The sequence below is a fragment of the Phasianus colchicus genome, chromosome 19, assembly GCF_987193195.1.
Source record: "Phasianus colchicus chromosome 19, bPhaCol1.hap1.1, whole genome shotgun sequence".
NCBI lineage: Eukaryota > Metazoa > Chordata > Aves > Galliformes > Phasianidae > Phasianus > Phasianus colchicus.
In genome coordinates this window covers 2114561-2136870 of record NC_143454.1, presented here as the reverse complement: position 1 = coordinate 2136870, position 22310 = coordinate 2114561, and the positions used below count along the sequence as shown (strand labels likewise).

General features: G+C 42.6%; 3 protein-coding genes across 6 annotated transcripts; 1 reads left to right on the top strand and 2 right to left on the bottom strand.

Moving 5' to 3' along the window:
• Positions 1–966: 966 nt before the first annotated feature.
• On the top strand, positions 967–6601 carry LOC149915430 (E3 SUMO-protein ligase RanBP2-like). The gene is made up of 12 exons (XM_090121357.1): positions 967–1132; positions 1647–1825; positions 1915–2090; positions 2395–2518; positions 2773–2931; positions 3648–3785; positions 3873–4010; positions 4219–4398; positions 4486–4569; positions 5058–5196; positions 5370–5467; positions 5981–6601. The coding sequence occupies exons 1-12, from the start codon at positions 1075–1077 to the stop codon at positions 6590–6592; spliced, it is 2085 nt and encodes a 694-aa protein (XP_089977483.1). The 5' UTR covers positions 967–1074; the 3' UTR covers positions 6593–6601.
• A 960-nt stretch (positions 6602–7561) lies between these two features.
• On the bottom strand, positions 7562–15914 carry LOC149915429 (E3 SUMO-protein ligase RanBP2-like). Of its 4 annotated transcripts, none has more exons than XM_090121358.1 (14): positions 15790–15914; positions 15311–15503; positions 14630–14720; positions 12968–13146; positions 12703–12878; positions 12275–12398; positions 11862–12020; positions 11009–11146; positions 10784–10921; positions 10396–10575; positions 10225–10308; positions 9598–9736; positions 9327–9424; positions 7562–8810 (listed from the first exon to the last, which is right to left on the bottom strand). In XM_090121358.1, exons 1-14 carry the CDS (start codon positions 15837–15839, stop codon positions 7563–7565), a joined length of 2997 nt encoding a protein of 998 aa, XP_089977484.1. In that variant the 5' UTR covers positions 15840–15914; the 3' UTR covers position 7562. The 4 variants fall into 4 exon arrangements, with proteins under 4 accessions (XP_089977484.1, XP_089977485.1, XP_089977486.1 ...); XM_090121359.1 differs by having other exon boundaries at positions 12356–12398; XM_090121360.1 differs by lacking the exons at positions 15311–15503; positions 15790–15914 and adding an exon at positions 13659–13866 and having other exon boundaries at positions 14630–14718.
• Positions 15844–19992, bottom strand: LOC149915428 (RANBP2-like and GRIP domain-containing protein 8). The gene is made up of 5 exons (XM_090121362.1): positions 19848–19992; positions 18128–18226; positions 17211–17363; positions 16330–16560; positions 15844–15950 (listed from the first exon to the last, which is right to left on the bottom strand). Exons 1-5 carry the CDS (start codon positions 19920–19922, stop codon positions 15912–15914), a joined length of 597 nt encoding a protein of 198 aa, XP_089977488.1. The 5' UTR covers positions 19923–19992; the 3' UTR covers positions 15844–15911.
• Between the last annotated feature and the right edge of the window lie 2318 nt (positions 19993–22310).

The following is a 22310-nucleotide window of genomic DNA, read 5'->3' as shown; positions in this document are numbered from 1 at the left end:
TAAGACTAAATGAGGGTGAGTTGTTTTTTGTTGAGAAGAAGCTGTAGCAATTCTTTTCTTTCTTTGCCAGATTCCTAAACCAAAGTCAAAACTAATAAGAGGAGATTGTGCTGGGCAAGATGCGCTGGAAATGTTGGCCTGTGACCGAAAAAGCCAGTCTGGTAATAAAAACTAAGAATTATAAATGTTCCGTAGTTCCATTTTATGAGCAGTTAATGGCTTGTTAAAGAGCACACTTGGCGTCTTGGAACATGCTATCAAACGTTCTGTATTTTGGCTACGTATGAAATACAAAAGAGCGGTTTGATCCTGACACGTAACGGGCTTTTTCTTTTTATCTCCAGGACATTAAGATAGAATTTAACTTTCAGTGTCTCCTAGTCTGCTGGTTTCTGCCTACTAATATACTATTTGTAAGCATTGCTAGTCCCAAGTATAAAAGAAAATATTGCTCCTTTCCTGTCACTTTTGTTCCCTTCTTTGTTCCAACAGGTTTGGTTTGGTGCATTTTTTTTAAATTTTTTTGGTGAAGCCGAGGTAGTTGTTTTCAGTCTTCACTATCCTGTGGGCTCTAGATGAAAACAAAGAAAACACCAGGCATCAGGCTGAATTGTTCCTGAATAGATGAGACTGACAGCTACTTATTTTGAAGACAATTGCAGTGTCATTATAATAAAAATACACAGTAATTCTGGAGAACTGGATTTGAAAATGCCTTGGGACTGCTGTCAGCCCATATGCTAAAAGGGTGACTTAATTATAGGGAGAGTGTAAGTTAGAAATTTGTATTTGTAAATTTGATTCCTAAATATCATAAGGGGAAATCTAGATTCCCAGCCTAAAGCAGCAGGAACAGCCCACTGCATCAAATATTGTTGTCCTTGTTTAAGTTGAGTGTTCTTATGTGACATTACGTTTTTCTAGGTCATATGTTGCTGAACTTAAGCCACGGCAAGGAAGACTTCTTGAGAGATTGTGGAAACTTTTGCAAACAGAAGTGGTTTATTTACATTGTTTGAAAGCCTGTTTGGGAGTGGAGCTTCTAAAGAGAGGTCTTTTCTCAGCACAGATGATATGGGAGATGTCAGTCCCCAAGCACCAGAGCAGGGAGAACTGAGTAAATACGATATTGGTAAGAGATGCTACTTAAACTCAACGTAAGCATGACTCTGTATTAGAGGTTCTTCTACAAGTGCTTCATCTGCAACAAAAGACAAGTATCTGTAATAGCTGCTTGTGGTTGCCCTAATCAGAGGGTGCCTTGCAAGAAGTTTCACTTTCAGCTGTAGCTGAAGGGCAGTATCATCATGCCAGGTTCTGAAGAATTTCTCACATACTTCCTGCTTCCACACTGTTGTCTTCTGGTCTGCTCTGACTCATTTCCAATTGAAGCTGGAAAGTGCTTGTATGCTGGTGAGTGCTGATAGGAAGGCCCACATTATTTATGTGTAATCTATGAACACAGGTGACAGGCATAAAAATGAAATAATTCCAGGATGAATTGTGAACTAATGATATCTTCCCATTTTTTGGGCTTAACTTGATGATGAAGTCTGGCTTTGAATTTGAGCATAACAGGAATAGAATGATACCTTTCCTAACTAGGATGCAGATCCTAGCTTCTTACAACCCTTGTTTTTGCATAGGTGCTGTTCGGATGCACAGTGGTAGTCTCCAGCACCTTGCATGGCTTGGCTTGCAGTGGAATTCCATGTCAGTGTTATTCCCACTGCGCAGATCATTACAACAACTTTTTCACTTGCCCCAAGAGACATCAAGACTGGAAACAGATGCTCCTGAGTCCATTTGCCTGTTGGACCTTGAAGTAAGCAAGCTTCCTAAGTTCTTAAATGCATTTAAATGCCTGTTTTTTGCTACCTAATACCTTCTGTTTGTTTATTTTCACCAAAACAGGTTTTTTTACTCGGGATGGTGTTCACTAGCAACTTAGAACTGCAAGAGAAGTTTAATACTCAGCGTGGCACACATCAACCTCTGTTCTTACCGTTGCTGCTGTGCAAACAGTTCTGTACTGAGAAGCAAAGATCCTGGTGGGATGCTGTTTGTGCTCTTATGCAGAAAAAAACAAAGTAAGGCTTCTTCAGTTTGGAAATATTGGAACCAACCTTCTAGATGGCTTCTGAATTGATTCCCATAGGTTGCGTAAAACTAGTTCCTTTTGTTTGACGTCCTTTAAATGTTAAATGTTTTTTGCTGTAGGGGTGTGAGATGCTGAAGAACTTTATAAAAATGGGCTTTACATTTCTGACAGTGCATTTGTAAAGAAGAGCTAGCTTAGGACTGAAGCTGCTTGTTATGTTCATCAAACAAATGACGTGTGAACAGAGGAAAAAGAGGGAATACTAATTGAGGAATATTTCTTTTGATATTCAGAGCAGACTCGGCAACCAAACTGAAGCTTCTTGTACAGCACGGAGTAAGTACTGTGCGAGCCCTGGAGAAACACGGCCTTCAGCCTGCCTTAATTATACATTGGGCAAGAAGTCTGCAAAAAACAGTACGTTAAGATTATCTGTAAATAAGTATCATCTGTTTTTCTCTAATTTTGCAAACTTAATAGACTAAATAAAATCAGATGAGAATGTAGTATTGAGAACTGCTGCTACTAATTTTGATGGGATGTCATGCAAGGCAGTTGCTCTAGTCAAATACTCTTACCTCACTACTCTCAACTGCATCAGAGAAGAATAAGTATGAATAACACTCTATTTAAATATTCTGCGATAGTTTGAATTTCTCTTTCTTCAACAGGGCGTTAGCCTTAACTCCCACGACCAGAAAGAATATATTGGAAGAAGCATCTACTACTGGAAGAAAATTTTGCTTAGCTTGAGAACTATCAAAAAGCACAGAAGTATTCCTGAACCTGCGTATCCTCTCTTCAGACATTTCCATAGTGTGGACATCCAGGTACTGATGGATTATTCAAAGATGAGAGTAAGAGGGGTTGTATGTCAGAGGCTTACATATGAATTGTTAGCTGGTTGGTTTGTTTTTTGTTTCAGTTGGCTTTGTGTGTTGATGGGTTGTGGTTGGTTTTATTTTTTTTGTTTTTTTTTGTTTTTGTCATTGTACTGCTACGACTACTGAGATTTGGTAGTATCTTTCTGTTGAACTTCTGAGTTTTAAAACTCTGATTGGAAGATACTGAACTGCCTTAGTACCTCCTCCTATTTGACTGCTGTATGGGAACTGCTGAGTCACGGCCTGAACCTCTGATTAATCACCTGAGGTGAGCAATGAGTCAGCCCTGGGAGCACAGGTGAAAGCAATTCACCTGTGCTGCAGGAAGGGGTGGAGCCTGGCTCCACCTCTCCTAGACCCATTTAAGAGCTGACTACCAGTGGGGAAGGATCTCTCTCTCTCTCTTCAGAAGATCCACTCCACTGGAGTTTCCTGAGTGAGCCCACGATATGGGTAAGCCTCCTATTTATTCTCTTTGTCTCGCTGTGCCTAACTCTCTTGCTTATTTCATTGTTGTAACATCTTAATATTATTTGATTATATAATATTCCTTTATATAATTTTCATTGATTATACAACTACTTACTAGATGCTTACAGTCACTGACTGTTCCAAGTGTCTACACTGTGTCATGTGTGACATGTCTTTTGCTTTGGTTGTAGGTCTTCCAGGTTGCAGCCTATGAAGAAGAGGCACGTGTAGTTTTTGCAATGCTGGATGCAGCTGAAGGCAAAATTGATGATGCTTTACTAGCGTTTGAAGCTATTAAGAATGTGGTTTCGTACTGGGATCTTGCCATTGTAAGTTTGTAAATTGCATTACCTCAAAATGCTTTTCTATTACTTACATTCTGACTGATTATTCCTAATCCATATGCTGTTACTTAGCTTTATCAAAGAAAGGCAGAAGAGGTTGAGAGTGATGATACGTTACCAGAAGAACGCAAAGCCTATCTTGTTAAAAGAAAGCATTACCTGATGAAGATCATTGACGAAAGCTCCTCTGACCCGTCAGTAGCTGACAAAGTAAGTAAAAGAATTAATGCTTGTGTGAGTTGTTGTCTTACGTTAATGTTAACAGATATAGGGCTTTCCTGGGGGAACAAAAACAACAAAAAACACCCAGAATTTCTGTGCAGAAAGCCTTGCAAACTGTTCAGCCGTAGATCAGAGCACAGCCTCTTGCTCTGAGGAAGAATTGCGATCATGACTTGCATTTCAAATACATTTCTAGCTGCCGGTATCTGTTAAAGCTGTAATGGAAATGCTGAATGCAGTGATCCAGGAGCTTGGAGAGAATGGTGAAGAGGGAAGTCTTGCCTCCGGAAATATCTCACCAGCTGCACACGTGGAAGTAAAATATTCAATTCCATCACCCAAGAAGTTCTCTTTCTTGCCAACAAATACCTACCAGGTATATTAGCCGGTTACTCTTCTAGGGAAGTGTTAGATTTGTATAAAAAAAATCCAAGTTCAATTAGTTTTTTTCTTTTCTTTCCAGTTTTCTCCTAAGACTGACTCTCAGTGGGCAGAAGATCACAAGTCCTTACTTCAAAAGCTGTGTCAGCAAGTGGAAGCTTTAACGGTAAGCAACTTGAGTCACTATATTTGATGCAGAACAGTTGATCTTTTTGTTCTGGTAAGTACTTTGTGACCCAAGCATTGAACTTCACTTACCAGGCTACCTCTTAACTCAGTGAAGAGAACTGCTATAAACACCTGCTTAAACTGAGTTCAAGAGTAAAACTTTGTTGCCTACAAACTCTGATTTGGTACTCAGATATGGGAAGTAATCCTGAGGATTGTGCGTGCAGAAAGTTGTGCTTTCTTCAGCTTAGCTACTGTCATCTTTGTTCTGGGTTTATTTCTAGCTTCAGGGAACAGTCTCAGTTTCGTAAAGCATGGGAAGATCATAGATTATTGCAGCACTTAACTCATCTTTTTTTTGTGTGTGTCTCAGACCTTGAACGTGCTTTTAAATAGCAGAGGAGCGTAGGGATCGTTCCTTAGGTTTCCTCCAAATACCGATGTAATACGTTTACATGCTCTCAATTGAAACACTGTCTTTAATAGAATGAAATATGGGAAATGAAACGTAATAGTTCCAGTGTAAATGTATCATCTCACTGCTGGCCTGCTGGAAGCTATGAAACAGGTACAGTGTCAGATGGTTATCGGAGAGCACAAAATCTTCATGAAGCTCCTTTAAGGGGTAAGTTGATGCTGAATTTTTAATTGAACACTTAGCTAAACGGAGTAAGACTTCTTAAAATGTTTCTGCAGTGTTCTGAGATGAATGAGTAAAACTGGTCCCTTGGGAAAGTTCACTCAAGTCAGTAATCACAAAAACTGGATATAAACTCTTTTCTTGGTGTTCCTTTTCAGTTGCTACCTCTGGCCCATCTGTTCACTGTAGCCAGTCACCTGCTTGTAACTCACAGTCTCTTCAAAGAACTGCTGCAACCAGTGTAACACCAACAAAGGTGAGGACATACGAATCCGCTCAAGCCATTTCTACTGATGTGTTGAAAACAACTGGTTTTGATTCTGTGTGTAGCAGGATATAACTGCGGTTCCCTAGGGAGCGTTTACTAAACTTGAGGTCTGCTGGAGACAGGCAGAAAGTTCCGTAATCAGCTAAGCTTTGGGATATTGGGTTTGGGAGAAACAGCCAGCAAAGCATGTTTTTAACCTGCTAACATATGTCCTCTGCTCGTTGTCTGCAATGTTCTTTTCCCCAAAATAGTATGGGGGCTTGATTTTTTTTTTTTTTTTAATACTAAAGAAAAATGAGTCTATTCAGCTTACGCTTCTCTCCAGTCTGTGTTTTCAGATACCACTCAAGTTTTGAACGTATGATTTTAGTTTAAACTGATTAGAGTTGAAATGTAATTTTACGGTACGCCTTGCTATTAAGAGTACATGTTGCATGGGCTTTAGCACCCTAATCCCTTTTCCTCCTTTTCCACAAGGAAGTAACGGTGCTTTTTCTTTAGGCACCTGTCTGTGGCATGGATGGACTTGCACCTCAGCAGCGTAGATACGCTCATCAACAAGCAATCCGCACGCCACCTCTGCGAAACACTTGTGCTGCTGTGTTTCCTCAAGACACGTATGGTGCACCTTTGCATTTTGATGCTCCATCTGCTGGAATCATATTGCCTCGTGGTGGTGGTGATCGCTACAACTACAGCCTTCCACAGGCAAGCACAAATCCACCACTGCCTGAACCAGGCTATTTCACAAAACGTGTGGTTTTAAAACCTCTAGAATCCAGTGTTAGTGCCGCACAGGACAAATTGGGATCTGCCTTTGCTAAAAAGGAAGGCCAGTGGAACTCTGACATCTCATTAGTAAGAAATGAAAGAGCTTTTGAAATAACATCATTATGTAAAAAGACACTCATTCAGGATAACCAAGGAACTGTAAATCCATCACACTTGGGTTTTCTGCTGCTATCAAAGAACCTCCATGCAATAATGAAGACTTCAATCTTGCAACTGCCACTACAAATACTAGCTTCCTTTGACATTTACTTATATTTCTGGAAGCTCAATACGTGCCATCTTTTATTAGTACACAGACACTCACAGCCTCAGAAAGAGTGACTGGCCAAATGGAAGAGGAGAGTTTTTCTCAATTTAAATATCGTAAACATATTGTAAATGTTGTCTGTTGGTTCTAGTAGCACTATACACTTTCCTTTTGAAATTCAAGTCTCAGACCAAGAACAGGTCAGCATTTTCATGTTGTTACAAGAATTATTGATGGCCATACGCCAAACAAAATACAGCTACAGAGAAGAGCCATATGGGTATCATCTACAGAGGAAAAGCAAAACCAAGGACTGAAAAAGAAAGTAAGAAACAGAAAGCAGTCAGCAGCAGCATGTGCTACCGATGAACTTTGAGCATTTGGAACTCCAGATGGTATTAACCAGAGACTGTATAGAGCCTATTTCACAACACTTCTGGGAAGTACAAGAAGAAAAACCACAACAAACAAAGGCTCAAGCGACAGATGTGAAGTTACTGGAAAGGAATGGAAGCAGACAAGAAGGATGCCTCCTAGTTGAAGGGATAATTCGAGTTGAAGCTTAAGCACAACTGCTGTTCTCGTAGGTTACCAGTCAGAGCGAGGCCTTGAACACAATAACTGCCAGCTCAACACAAAAAATGCACTGTCAGCACTTCACCCTGACATTTTAAACAACGCCTCGTTGTTTAAACAATGTTAGCATCTCCTGGTTCTAGCAGTACCAAACTCCTTCCCTACAAAAAAAAGCAACACTAAGATCAACTCTGACGCCTCAGACAGATTCCAAAATCCTACCCGCAACTCCCTTTCTCACTACAGAGTTGCACTGAGTCCTGCATAAGGCACGCTTCTGTTCTTACGTGCAAAGAACTACAACTTCATATTTACTCAAGTTGAAAGTCTAGGATTTGAAGATTCACAGACGTGCATTAGAACTGAAAGAAACGACATACTATTAAGACAGAAAAAGTAATACACAATGACCAGCATTAACAAGTGACTGACTAATGAGCTGCACACTTGAATAAATTACTGGTTCAATTAACACTCACCTTTCTCCAGGATTTTAAACGAGAAGTTGGAAGGCCCACCCTGTGCCGAAGGAGCCGGCTGGGATGCCTCGCTCTCCCAAGGTTTCTGAGCAGCACTACAGCTTTTGGGTGGTTCAGCTACTCCCGCTTTTTCCTGCTCTGCTTTCCGAGATGCTGAAGTTCCTTCATCGCTCTTTCTTGGACGATTCAAGCTGAATCCAAAGAGGGAGCCGGGGGCTGAAGTATTCCCAAACGGGAATGTCTCTTTGTTACTGAAAACGCTCCTGACAGATTCAGATCTAAATACAAACTTTGGAGCAGAAACCTCCATTTTTGCTGGCGTTTCAGAGGTGCTTGGTACCTCTAAAGCTTCTACGGTGGCATCAGAAGCATCACCATCATGGCAGAGGTCGCTTCTCTCCCTGGTAGCTTCCTCCAGCACAGCTACAGCGTTGTTACCACAGGGAGATGCTTTGGCTGCATTCGTACGAGAAACATGAGATGTTACCAACGTGCCTTTCTCACGGGTGTGCTCACTCTTGTCCCTGTCCGCTGTTTCTTGAGACTGGAGTGTAACTCCACTACTCGAAGGCAGTTCGTTTTTGTCTTTTTCATCCATGTTTGTCAAATCAGTTTTACGCTCTTTGGATGGATCATCTTTCTTAGCAGTATTTTTACTGGACTCCTGCATACCAAATTTAAATCCACCGAGAGGCATCCACATTGAAAAATTACATCCTTCCTCTGCAGGCTTTGCTTCACCATCTGCAAGATTCTGAGAGGTACATGCTGGTGTTTTCCCTTCAAGTTTCAAGGAAAATTCTTGAAGAGATACTTCTGAATTAGTTTTGCTTGTATTCTGGCAAGTAACACATTTTGGGGCAGTGGGTTCATTTCTTACTAATGAGATGTCAGAGTTCCACTGGCCTTCCTTTTTAGCAAAGGCAGATCCCAATTTGTCCTGTGCGGCACTAACACTGGATTCTAGAGGTTTTAAAACCACACGTTTTGTGAAATAGCCTGGTTCAGGCAGTGGTGGATTTGTGCTTGCCTGTGGAAGGCTGTAGTTGTAGCGATCACCACCACCACGAGGCAAAATGATTCCAGCAGATGGAGCATCAAAATGCAAAGGTGCACCATACGTGTCTTGAGGAAACACAGCAGCACAAGTGTTTCGCAGAGGTGGCGTGCGGATTGCTTGTTGATGAGCGTATCTACGCTGCTGAGGTGCAAGTCCATCCATGCCACAGACAGGTGCCTAAAGAAAAAGCACCGTTACTTCCTTGTGGAAAAGGAGGAAAAGGGATTAGGGTGCTAAAGCCCATGCAACATGTACTCTTAATAGCAAGGCGTACCGTAAAATTACATTTCAACTCTAATCAGTTTAAACTAAAATCATACGTTCAAAACTTGAGTGGTATCTGAAAACACAGACTGGAGAGAAGCGTAAGCTGAATAGACTCATTTTTCTTTAGTATTAAAAAAAAAAAAAAAAAAATCAAGCCCCCATACTATTTTGGGGAAAAGAACATTGCAGACAACGAGCAGAGGACATATGTTAGCAGGTTAAAAACATGCTTTGCTGGCTGTTTCTCCCAAACCCAATATCCCAAAGCTTAGCTGATTACGGAACTTTCTGCCTGTCTCCAGCAGACCTCAAGTTTAGTAAACGCTCCCTAGGGAACCGCAGTTATATCCTGCTACACACAGAATCAAAACCAGTTGTTTTCAACACATCAGTAGAAATGGCTTGAGCGGATTCGTATGTCCTCACCTTTGTTGGTGTTACACTGGTTGCAGCAGTTCTTTGAAGAGACTGTGAGTTACAAGCAGGTGACTGGCTACAGTGAACAGATGGGCCAGAGGTAGCAACTGAAAAGGAACACCAAGAAAAGAGTTTATATCCAGTTTTTGTGATTACTGACTTGAGTGAACTTTCCCAAGGGACCAGTTTTACTCATTCATCTCAGAACACTGCAGAAACATTTTAAGAAGTCTTACTCCGTTTAGCTAAGTGTTCAATTAAAAATTCAGCATCAACTTACCCCTTAAAGGAGCTTCATGAAGATTTTGTGCTCTCCGATAACCATCTGACACTGTACCTGTTTCATAGCTTCCAGCAGGCCAGCAGTGAGATGATACATTTACACTGGAACTATTACGTTTCATTTCCCATATTTCATTCTATTAAAGACAGTGTTTCAATTGAGAGCATGTAAACGTATTACATCGGTATTTGGAGGAAACCTAAGGAACGATCCCTACGCTCCTCTGCTATTTAAAAGCACGTTCAAGGTCTGAGACACACACAAAAAAAAGATGAGTTAAGTGCTGCAATAATCTATGATCTTCCCATGCTTTACGAAACTGAGACTGTTCCCTGAAGCTAGAAATAAACCCAGAACAAAGATGACAGTAGCTAAGCTGAAGAAAGCACAACTTTCTGCACGCACAATCCTCAGGATTACTTCCCATATCTGAGTACCAAATCAGAGTTTGTAGGCAACAAAGTTTTACTCTTGAACTCAGTTTAAGCAGGTGTTTATAGCAGTTCTCTTCACTGAGTTAAGAGGTAGCCTGGTAAGTGAAGTTCAATGCTTGGGTCACAAAGTACTTACCAGAACAAAAAGATCAACTGTTCTGCATCAAATATAGTGACTCAAGTTGCTTACCGTTAAAGCTTCCACTTGCTGACACAGCTTTTGAAGTAAGGACTTGTGATCTTCTGCCCACTGAGAGTCAGTCTTAGGAGAAAACTGGAAAGAAAAGAAAAAAACTAATTGAACTTGGATTTTTTTTATACAAATCTAACACTTCCCTAGAAGAGTAACCGGCTAATATACCTGGTAGGTATTTGTTGGCAAGAAAGAGAACTTCTTGGGTGATGGAATTGAATATTTTACTTCCACGTGTGCAGCTGGTGAGATATTTCCGGAGGCAAGACTTCCCTCTTCACCATTCTCTCCAAGCTCCTGGATCACTGCATTCAGCATTTCCATTACAGCTTTAACAGATACCGGCAGCTAGAAATGTATTTGAAATGCAAGTCATGATCGCAATTCTTCCTCAGAGCAAGAGGCTGTGCTCTGATCTACGGCTGAACAGTTTGCAAGGCTTTCTGCACAGAAATTCTGGGTGTTTTTTGTTGTTTTTGTTCCCCCAGGAAAGCCCTATATCTGTTAACATTAACGTAAGACAACAACTCACACAAGCATTAATTCTTTTACTTACTTTGTCAGCTACTGACGGGTCAGAGGAGCTTTCGTCAATGATCTTCATCAGGTAATGCTTTCTTTTAACAAGATAGGCTTTGCGTTCTTCTGGTAACGTATCATCACTCTCAACCTCTTCTGCCTTTCTTTGATAAAGCTAAGTAACAGCATATGGATTAGGAATAATCAGTCAGAATGTAAGTAATAGAAAAGCATTTTGAGGTAATGCAATTTACAAACTTACAATGGCAAGATCCCAGTACGAAACCACATTCTTAATAGCTTCAAACGCTAGTAAAGCATCATCAATTTTGCCTTCAGCTGCATCCAGCATTGCAAAAACTACACGTGCCTCTTCTTCATAGGCTGCAACCTGGAAGACCTACAACCAAAGCAAAAGACATGTCACACATGACACAGTGTAGACACTTGGAACAGTCAGTGACTGTAAGCATCTAGTAAGTAGTTGTATAATCAATGAAAATTATATAAAGGAATATTATATAATCAAATAATATTAAGATGTTACAACAATGAAATAAGCAAGAGAGTTAGGCACAGCGAGACAAAGAGAATAAATAGGAGGCTTACCCATATCGTGGGCTCACTCAGGAAACTCCAGTGGAGTGGATCTTCTGAAGAGAGAGAGAGAGATCCTTCCCCACTGGTAGTCAGCTCTTAAATGGGTCTAGGAGAGGTGGAGCCAGGCTCCACCCCTTCCTGCAGCACAGGTGAATTGCTTTCACCTGTGCTCCCAGGGCTGACTCATTGCTCACCTCAGGTGATTAATCAGAGGTTCAGGCCGTGACTCAGCAGTTCCCATACAGTAGTCAAATAGGAGGAGGTACTAAGGCAGTTCAGTATCTTCCAATCAGAGTTTTAAAACTCAGAAGTTCAACAGAAAGATACTACCAAATCTCAGTAGTCGTAGCAGTACAATGACAAAAACAAAAAAAACAAAAAAAATAAAACCAACCACAACCCATCAACACACAAAGCCAACTGAAACAAAAAACAAACCAACCAGCTAACAATTCATATGTAAGCCTCTGACATACAACCCCTCTTACTCTCATCTTTGAATAATCCATCAGTACCTGGATGTCCACACTATGGAAATGTCTGAAGAGAGGATACGCAGGTTCAGGAATACTTCTGTGCTTTTTGATAGTTCTCAAGCTAAGCAAAATTTTCTTCCAGTAGTAGATGCTTCTTCCAATATATTCTTTCTGGTCGTGGGAGTTAAGGCTAACGCCCTGTTGAAGAAAGAGAAATTCAAACTATCGCAGAATATTTAAATAGAGTGTTATTCATACTTATTCTTCTCTGATGCAGTTGAGAGTAGTGAGGTAAGAGTATTTGACTAGAGCAACTGCCTTGCATGACATCCCATCAAAATTAGTAGCAGCAGTTCTCAATACTACATTCTCATCTGATTTTATTTAGTCTATTAAGTTTGCAAAATTAGAGAAAAACAGATGATACTTATTTACAGATAATCTTAACGTACTGTTTTTTGCAGACTTCTTGCCCAATGTATAATTAAGGCAGGCTGAAGGCCGTGTTTCTCCAGGGCTCGCACAGTACTTACTCCGTGCTGTACAAGAAGCTTCAGTTTGGTTGCCGAGTCTGCTCTGAATATCAAAAGAAATATTCCTCAATTAGTATTCCCTCTTTTTCCTCTGTTCACACGTCATTTGTTTGATGAACATAACAAGCAGCTTCAGTCCTAAGCTAGCTCTTCTTTACAAATGCACTGTCAGAAATGTAAAGCCCATTTTTATAAAGTTCTTCAGCATCTCACACCCCTACAGCAAAAAACATTTAACATTTAAAGGACGTCAAACAAAAGGAACTAGTTTTACGCAACCTATGGGAATCAATTCAGAAGCCATCTAGAAGGTTGGTTCCAATATTTCCAAACTGAAGAAGCCTTACTTTGTTTTTTTCTGCATAAGAGCACAAACAGCATCCCACCAGGATCTTTGCTTCTCAGTACAGAACTGTTTGCACAGCAGCAACGGTAAGAACAGAGGTTGATGTGTGCCACGCTGAGTATTAAACTTCTCTTGCAGTTCTAAGTTGCTAGTGAACACCATCCCGAGTAAAAAAACCTGTTTTGGTGAAAATAAACAAACAGAAGGTATTAGGTAGCAAAAAACAGGCATTTAAATGCATTTAAGAACTTAGGAAGCTTGCTTACTTCAAGGTCCAACAGGCAAATGGACTCAGGAGCATCTGTTTCCAGTCTTGATGTCTCTTGGGGCAAGTGAAAAAGTTGTTGTAATGATCTGCGCAGTGGGAATAACACTGACATGGAATTCCACTGCAAGCCAAGCCATGCAAGGTGCTGGAGACTACCACTGTGCATCCGAACAGCACCTATGCAAAAACAAGGGTTGTAAGAAGCTAGGATCTGCATCCTAGTTAGGAAAGGTATCATTCTATTCCTGTTATGCTCAAATTCAAAGCCAGACTTCATCATCAAGTTAAGCCCAAAAAATGGGAAGATAATTAGTTCACAATTCATCCTGGAATTATTTCATTTTTATGCCTGTCACCTGTGTTCATAGATTACACATAAATAATGTGGGCCTTCCTATCAGCACTCACCAGCATACAAGCACTTTCCAGCTTCAATTGGAAATGAGTCAGAGCAGACCAGAAGACAACAGTGTGGAAGCAGGAAGTATGTGAGAAATTCTTCAGAACCTGGCATGATGATACTGCCCTTCAGCTACAGCTGAAAGTGAAACTTCTTGCAAGGCACCCTCTGATTAGGGCAACCACAAGCAGCTATTACAGATACTTGTCTTTTGTTGCAGATGAAGCACTTGTAGAAGAACCTCTAATACAGAGTCATGCTTACGTTGAGTTTAAGTAGCATCTCTTACCAATATCGTATTTACTCAGTTCTCCCTGCTCTGGTGCTTGGGGACTGACATCTCCCATATCATCTGTGCTGAGAAAAGACCTCTCTTTAGAAGCTCCACTCCCAAACAGGCTTTCAAACAATGTAAATAAACCACTTCTGTTTGCAAAAGTTTCCACAATCTCTCAAGAAGTCTTCCTTGCCGTGGCTTAAGTTCAGCAACATATGACCTAGAAAAACGTAATGTCACATAAGAACACTCAACTTAAACAAGGACAACAATATTTGATGCAGTGGGCTGTTCCTGCTGCTTTAGGCTGGGAATCTAGATTTCCCCTTATGATATTTAGGAATCAAATTTACAAATACAAATTTCTAACTTACACTCTCCCTATAATTAAGTCACCCTTTTAGCATATGGGCTGACAGCAGTCCCAAGGCATTTTCAAATCCAGTTCTCCAGAATTACTGTGTATTTTTATTATAATGACACTGCAATTGTCTTCAAAATAAGTAGCTGTCAGTCTCATCTATTCAGGAACAATTCAGCCTGATGCCTGGTGTTTTCTTTGTTTTCATCTAGAGCCCACAGGATAGTGAAGACTGAAAACAACTACCTCGGCTTCACCAAAAAAATTTAAAAAAAATGCACCAAACCAAACCTGTTGGAACAAAGAAGGGAACAAAAGTGACAGGAAAGGAGCAATATTTTCTTTTATACTTGGGACTAGCAATGCTTACAAATAGTATATTAGTAGGCAGAAACCAGCAGACTAGGAGACACTGAAAGTTAAATTCTATCTTAATGTCCTGGAGATAAAAAGAAAAAGCCCGTTACGTGTCAGGATCAAACCGCTCTTTTGTATTTCATACGTAGCCAAAATACAGAACGTTTGATAGCATGTTCCAAGACGCCAAGTGTGCTCTTTAACAAGCCATTAACTGCTCATAAAATGGAACTACGGAACATTTATAATTCTTAGTTTTTATTACCAGACTGGCTTTTTCGGTCACAGGCCAACATTTCCAGCGCATCTTGCCCAGCACAATCTCCTCTTATTAGTTTTGACTTTGGTTTAGGAATCTGGCAAAGAAAGAAAAGAATTGCTACAGCTTCTTCTCAACAAAAAACAACTCACCCTCATTTAGTCTTAAAAGTTAGGAAACAAGCTTGTTTCTTTCCTGAAAAGGACACAAGGTGAGTAACTGAACAATTGCAAATAGCTGTAAGAGCACACAAGAGAAAGCGATGTTTTGAATGCAAGCACTTGTGCAAAAGGGAAAACTGATTTTATTCCATAAAGCAAAGAATTAAGCTTGATCAAGCTCTGCTGCTTACGCAATTAGTATGTGAGAGCTACTCAGGTCATTCCCCTCCCCCCCATACCACTAACCTTAATATTAGTTATTTTAGCTGCACTACAGAGAAGGGAATAGCCTACAGGAAACACACTCATTAGCCCTTAAGAGTCATTTTACTTCTGACAAGTGAAACAGATGAGATTTTCTTCACAATACTTGAAATCTTTTAAACAAGTATGGAAGGGTAAGATTTGGCCAGGAGACAGCCTTAAAAACAGCAGTTAGTTTTTGGAATGCAGGCATTCAGTGCGCGGACAGTGAGAGCATCCAAGAACTGCAACAATTACAGGCACAAACTGAACAGTGACTTACGTGGAAACTTTTCAGATAACACAATGCTGCGAGTTCACATGCATCTCTCCATTGTGCCTCGTTGTTCTGGGCCGTTTTCAGCAGGAAAGTTCCAGCGTGCATGTAGAAGTGTCCTTTCATTTCAAGGAAGGTACGAGACAGCTCATCAGGTCCATTCGCACACGGCTTCACAGAGTGAAGCACACGATCAAAACTGGAACATAGAAAAGATTCATTTTCAACCAAGTCCTGGTCTCCCAGGATTTATACTAGACCCCTATCACTGAGTCTTCTCTGAGGCCTTTAGCTCAGACACAGCTTGCGGATCAAGCCTAGCAACATTTGCTCTTTGCAGTTAGTACAGAGAAACTCCTCTTCCATCCATAAAACAGCTACTCACTGAAAATGATGCCTGCTAGAAGTTCGGTGACCCAGAAAAAATATTCAATTTTCTTTTTTTTTCTTCTTTTTTTAAATAAGCAGAACAGTTAAAAGAGTACCTTTCAAGGGCCCCTCTGCTTTCTCGAACATCTCTAGAAGCAAGCATCATTTTAACCAAGCTAGAATAGGCCAGCAGATGATCCTTCTTGACAGCTCTCCAATTTTATTTATTTATTTTTTTTTAATCAGCCTCCAAGTCTCGTACTGATTCAAGATATTCCTGAAGAATAAAGTTCATCACAGAATGAGGAACCGCGATCCTTCTATGAAGGCAAGAGTTTCTCCAGAACTTCTTGCTACATAATCCAGTTTCCCAGGTGAGATGTTAACGTATTCTTCAGCAGCAAAGTTCCAGGAACTATTTGCCTCAGCAATTCCCTCCCTGATGGAGCTGCTGTATTTAACTTAGTACCTCAGCTAGAAACTAAACAACTCTTTAAGGCTTAAGAAAATCCTAAATAAATCATTGTTTCCGCAGACATTACATTTAAAGGAGTTAAGCCACTTGAGAATTAGCTGCCATTGTAACGATACTAAGAGAATAACACCGGTTTCAAGGACATGGGAGATTATGACAGGATCAAAACATGATTAAATACCTCAAATGTCTTTACGACGCACAAACACCACTCCAAGCTGGAGTCTACAGGTATTTTCTTCTCCGCCTCCTGACAATGAAGCACAGCATCTCTTAATCTATTATTTGAACGGTAGAGAGCAACCAGTCTGATGTTAAGGTAGGGATCGTCTGGTCTCGCATAGAGCTCGGTTTGAGTCATATCAAAGAGCTGATTCCAGCCATCTTCGCCTTTACACTCCAGTAACTGCTCCTATCACATACAAAGGCAACACGTTAAAATTTCATTCTCTACGAGAGCCTCTTCAGCAACTACGTTACCTGACTGTTTTCTCATTGCCATTACAGACTACATTACTCAAACTGCTCTGGAAAGCTGGTAGGTGCTACAGAGAGTTTGACAAACATTTTAGAAGTGAGGAAAAAAAAAAAACAAAACCAAAACCCAAAGCTTTAGAGTTTGCATCTTGTAGATGCTAAGTTAGATGCTAAGTTAAGACTGTCAAACCACCTGGTTCAAAGATGCCACACGTCAATACAGAACAGCTTGTCTAAAAAAATAAAATAAAATAACATAACCACACAAAAAATCCCAAAGCACAAGCCTCTCAAGACTTCAATTTCGTTGCAGTTGTGCTCCAGAAAACTAACACCTGTACAAAAGTGAGATTGTATGACTGAAAGCATTTACACAGTATTAGGGAATAACAGCATCTCCTACACTTGACAGTTTTCAACTCAAATTAAAAAAAACTAGAAAGCAGTGTAGTCATGTAATAGAGACAATACTTAACCTATCTAATCTTGACCTCTTGGATAATATTACTACCATGGTTTTCCCTTCGCTTGACGCAACTAAAGTTTCTTCTAGGCACAGAACAGAGATCAGAAGCTGGAATTTACCTTCAATCTGTAAGCAGCAGGATTCCCAGGGAAGAGCCTGGCAGCTTTCTCAACCCAGTACTCTGCTCTTCCATCAGCAATGTCGTTACTGCATAGTAACTCTGCAATCTTCAGTACAAGATCTTTCTGCATTGGATTCAGCTCCACAGAACACTGGTTTTCCCCATGCATACACATAAGAAAAAAGGTTACTAGTAACTTGATCTTGCAGTCAACATAGAACAAGAAAGAAAACATGTCAAACATGTCCCCCATTAAACAGACCCAGCAAGTCAAATTAGAACTATCAATAAATACTTTCTCACTGCTTTAAGAAAAGCCTCCCTTTTGAAAGGCCACCATTGGTTTGTAACACCCAGACAACTGCTGGAATTCAGAACACCGTAAGAGAAACAATGTCAAAACCAGCTCCTCTACCACCCGCTGCTGCTCTACTCAGACAGCCAGACCAGGGGTATCTCTAGCCTAACCTAATACGGAGGCTTCCGGAAAACAGAATTAAGTCACAAAGACTGATGGCACTCAGTCACTGTGCTGGCAACAAGACTTTTGTGTGTATCCTCTCCCTCCCCGGTGCCCGAATAATGAAACACAGACTGTGAAGTTCACATTTATATGCTTACCTAATCGGAACTGTATTTGCCCCGTTCCCTCTACCTCTGAGGAAACAAACAAACAAAAAGCCCACCGCTAACAAGAAAACAAACAATGCAACTGAAAAACACTCTCAGTCCAGTCTTTCAGTAGCAGACGGATTACTGCTGTCACCATAATCCCTACTGCAGAATTCTACAGGGCTCACATATTCTTAGTCCAAAGGGCAGCGGGAAGAAGACTATCAGAGCAGGAAGCACAAAGATCAAGTCCATTTACAAAGGAATAAAGCAGGACATCAGGGAGGTGAGGGAGGTGCTTACCTTGTAACACCCAAAAGCTTTTTCCGTGTTATCCTGAGCCTCGTAGATCTGTGAGCTTTGGGATCTCTCTCTCGGACACTGAGATAAATAGATGTATATCTACAGAGTAAATAAATAAAGAAAGAAAAACCAGAAGGATCAGTATTCCTCAGTATTACAAGTCCCCCCACACCTTGCAGCTAACATGGGACTTTAATCTGTCATACAGGACAGTTAGCTGTATTTAGTTCAAGGGGCTTGATCTAGATCTTCAAGTAAGGCACAACATTATTGCTACACGTACAGATGTTGCATATTTGCCTGCAAGCACTGGCCTTCATTAAATAAAGCAGTAGCTCACAGAAACTGTAGGAAGGACGTAACACGATGGCATACAAGACATTTCTACCGGATGGGTTTTTACAGCACCACGTAACTACCCATGCTTTAAGTTGCCGTTTTAGGAAGATTTAAATGGCACCACATTCTCCCATTTGCTGCTACCTTAAAACAGCATGACAACGGTCTTCATTTCTCCACTCTACCTCATTTAGCTTTCCCATCACACTTTAAAGAACAGAACAACATACGTAACGTTTATTACCTCTTAGCAAGTTCGTATTCTTTTATCTCAAAGTACAGCTTAGCAAAAAAGAATCCTTTTGACGATCTCTGGAGAAAAAAAAACAAAAGGTACATTTTAAATATACAGTACTTTTGAAGTAATTGAGTAGGGAGACCCTTCTTTCCAAGGGTGCATAATACTTCCTAAAGTGTCTTCACAGTTATCAGTTCCAGTTCACTCCTTGTACTCTGGGCTTTGTTTTTGAAAGACACAGGAATAAGAAAATAACATTTCTTCCCAGTAACTGGCAAAGGCTACCAAAGCGAAACTGAGGTTAGTAGCAAAGCAAGTCCTCACACTTGTTACTTTTCACAAGCACACTTCCGACTAAAGAGAGGAGAATGGGGTCAGCTACATACAAGCTGTTTCTCTTGCAACCTATCTACGTTGCAGAAGAAAACAAATGCCACACATCAAGCTCCTCCTGTCCATGCTTCTGTCACCTTCCTCTCTCACCTGCCCCGCCTCCTCGTAAACGGGGCTGGAAAGGAATTTCAAAAGAAACGCCAGCAGCCTCGCACAACCCTCCTCTCCAAAATCAACGCAACAGGAAAACCAGCAGCTACTTCCATCACCGATCGCGCTCCACAGCCAGTCGTTCCAGAGAGCAGGGGATCACCCGGCTGCCCAGCCACCAACGCAGGCAGCAGAGCTATTTCCCCCCGCCTCTCCCTCTCTTCCTGCCGGCGTTTCACAACGCTGTCGCACCCACGGCAACAGCAGCCGCACAGCGGCCAAACGAACCCAAAGCCGAACGGCACGCGTTCCCTATTCCGGCTCCTCGAGAGAGGGAAGGCCGGAAGCCCGGGGACCGTGCCCACGGAACGGGAGGGAGCCGAACTGCGCCCCGCCGCCGGGCTCCTTCCGAAGCCGCCGAGGGCTCAGCGGCTTTCCGAGGCGCGCAGCTGCGGCGAACCGCGTTTCCGAGGAGGCGACTCCGCGCCCGCCCGCCGGCAGCCTCCCTCGGCTTCGACTCCCCGCCGGAGGAGCCCGCCCTCGGGCCCGGCACCCGCGGGAGGGGCGGAGGGACGGGGCGGGCGGGGAGCGGCCCCCACCGCGGCCCGGGGAAGGCCGAGGGAGCGCCGCCGGCGGCGCCGGCCGGGCCGCAGCACTCACCGCTCTGGGAGAGGAGGCGGCGGCCTGCACGGAGGCGACGTACCGCTCCACCTCGGGCTTCGTGCGCCGTGCCATGGCCGGGAGAGGGAGCGAGCGAGAGGGAGGGAGCGAGCGAGAGGGAGGGAGGGAGCGGCGGAAGGCCGGCGCTCGCGCGCCGCTAAGGGAGCTCCCCGCCGCACGCGGCGGAACGCCCTCCCTGCCGACCGCGGCGACGCGCGACGTCACAGCGCGGGGCGGGGCGGCGCATGCGCGGCGCCGAGCGGCCGGTTCGCGCTTCGCGCGGCGGCGCTTTGAGCCGCGGGACGTCGGGCCGCTCGGCGCGGGCTGCCGGGCGCCGCGAGGGGCTGCGCGCGCCGCCGGTCCCGTCCTCGGCCGGCCTGCCCTCGCGCGTCTTACGGAGCTCGGCGCGGTGAGGCGTACCGAGCCGCTCTCCTCACCCGTAGCGACGCGCCGCGGAGAGCGGAAGCGTCGTTTCTGCGTCGGGTATTGGAAAGGGCGGTTGATCTGAAGAAGCGCGCTGTGGCGCATCCTTAGAAACAGCTGATGTGAAAAGTAGAAGTTCCGTGCGCACATTAGTAACGTGTTTTAGAAACGCAGTTACCGAGTTACATGAGAAATCCTTTCTCACAAAGCTGCGGTAGGCTCGAGATGTCCTAAGCGATGTGGGTGTAGTGTTCTGAGCTGGGAAACCCGCTGTGAGGTGGTTCGTTAGGCCAGCAGAAGTGAAACACATTGAACACGCTTTCAAGGAGCCAGGGCCTTTGCACGAAGCAGAGCTGTCCCACTCTGTGGGAACCTCAGGGTGCCGCAGGCGGGCTCCAAGACACTCCCCTCTGTCCTCCTTCCCAGCTTATCTCTGTGCGAGGACAGAGGGATGACCAGAACAGTGACCAGTGTAAAGGGCACAAATGCTAGGGGTAATTAAACAACTAAGAGCTTATGTTTCTGTGTTATCTTGGCGCCTGCCTGTCACATCCCAACTTCTCACGGAGTGAGACAGTCCGGCCTTGTGTAGAGGCCCTGGCTTCTCTGATGTTTGCTACATCTGTTTTTCTCTTGCTGGCAGTTTCTTATCTAACAGAACAACTCTAAAATATGTTTTCTAATCCCTAACACACTATACTCGCATTGTTTGGACCATTTAACAACTATTCAGTTTTGCAAGAAAGAATTAATCACATAATTCAGTAATAATGTTTTAAAACATACCGCTAACATATACGGTATTTTACTTCTTAGATCAACTATTTCTAAGGATAAGTTACAGAATACAAATGCATGATGTTCTACTTCTTCAAACCAGCTGCTCTTGTTAATGTTAAATGCAGAAACAACATTCCATTCCCACAATTCCCCCCTCTTTTTCTTTCAAAGTGTTGATTTCTGCAATTCCTTTTTTTCTTTTTTCTTTTTTTCTTTTTTTAAAGGTATGATTCTAAAAACTTCTTCATTTTCTTCATTCTCCATTTCATCTAATATCATCATTTTATCCGAGCGCGGTGGTGGTTCCACTGCTGTTTGCTGAGGCAGCGCAGTTTCTGTTAATCGCTGCACCAATCCCCCCACGCAGGGGATAATACAGCAACCGACGGCCGTCAGGACTCCTGCTGCCACAGTCAAAGAAGTAAATAAGGACACAATCATCCCTTTCCATTTGCCAAACCAGGACTCCAAACACCCAGTGAGGGAATTACCTATTCCTGAGTTTTCTGCTAATTCACTGGCAAGAGTAGTAAGCCCCCGTAATGCTCTAGTTATTGTGCTAGCTGGGGCTGTGTTATTTGCGATAAAGGTACAGCATTGGGTGCCCAGCATCACATACACACACCCTTTTTCAGCTAATATCATGTCTAGGGCGATCCTATTCTCCCAGGCCATCCTGCTTGTAGCATCCAATTGTTCTGCAATTCCCTTTATTGCCTCCTTTGTATAGTTTATAAATCTCTGCTGATTGTAATAGATGTAGTTTATACAATCTACATTTTTGTTAATTGTCACCCACCAGAATAGAGATTCAAATCCTGCAGCAATTGATTTCTAGCCTTAAATTCATCAGGGACACCTCTGGGCACCCCAATTGAGTCTTTATATATTGTATCATCATCAAATGGGGCCCCTAGGCTCCTTCTGTTCCTTTTGCGAATGTGTGATAGATCCTTCTCAAATGCCAGAGTGAACGGTATAGCCAGTTGAACAAGTGCACAGGTACCTCCCCAATGAGATGGGAGAGTGGACCGTAAGATCTTCCCACCGCAATGCCACCAGAGATCCGCTCTGGGGATTCCCAGCCTTGAATAGTTCCCCGCCAAATCCTTCGTAACATCCAAGGTTCCACTGCACAGTGAGAAATTCCCTATAGGCCTGATAGCCCTCACACCCTGCCTTGAGAGACAAGCTGTATGGCCATAGAGAATGCAGGAGGGATTTTGTCATCTATCTCTGATATCCGGGGAAACAACAGGG

What these genes read in the sequence shown, in the direction of transcription:
- LOC149915430 (XM_090121357.1), top strand. Translation starts at nt 1,075, where the DNA reads ATGGGAGATGTCAGTCCCCAAGCACCAGAGCAGGGAGAACTGAGTAAA. An exon ending in ACTGAGTAAATACGATATTG is followed by an intron (nt 1,133 to 1,646) that starts GTAAGAGATGCT and finishes GTTTTTGCATAG; the next exon opens with GTGCTGTTCGGATGCACAGT. An exon ending in TGCCAACAAATACCTACCAG is followed by an intron (nt 4,399 to 4,485) that starts GTATATTAGCCG and finishes TTTTCTTTCCAG; the next exon opens with TTTTCTCCTAAGACTGACTC.
- LOC149915429 (XM_090121358.1), bottom strand. Translation starts at nt 15,839, where the DNA reads ATGATGCTTGCTTCTAGAGATGTTCGAGAAAGCAGAGGGGCCCTTGAA. An exon ending in TTTGCCTGTTGGACCTTGAA is followed by an intron (nt 12,879 to 12,967) that starts GTAAGCAAGCTT and finishes TCACCAAAACAG; the next exon opens with GTTTTTTTACTCGGGATGGT. An exon ending in CGTACTGGGATCTTGCCATT is followed by an intron (nt 10,922 to 11,008) that starts GTAAGTTTGTAA and finishes GCTGTTACTTAG; the next exon opens with CTTTATCAAAGAAAGGCAGA.
- LOC149915428 (XM_090121362.1), bottom strand. Translation starts at nt 19,922, where the DNA reads ATGGCACGGCGCACGAAGCCCGAGGTGGAGCGGTACGTCGCCTCCGTG. An exon ending in CTGCTGCTTACAGATTGAAG is followed by an intron (nt 16,561 to 17,210) that starts GTAAATTCCAGC and finishes TGTATGTGATAG; the next exon opens with GAGCAGTTACTGGAGTGTAA. An exon ending in GCGTCGTAAAGACATTTGAG is followed by an intron (nt 15,951 to 16,329) that starts GTATTTAATCAT and finishes TTTATTCTTCAG; the next exon opens with GAATATCTTGAATCAGTACG.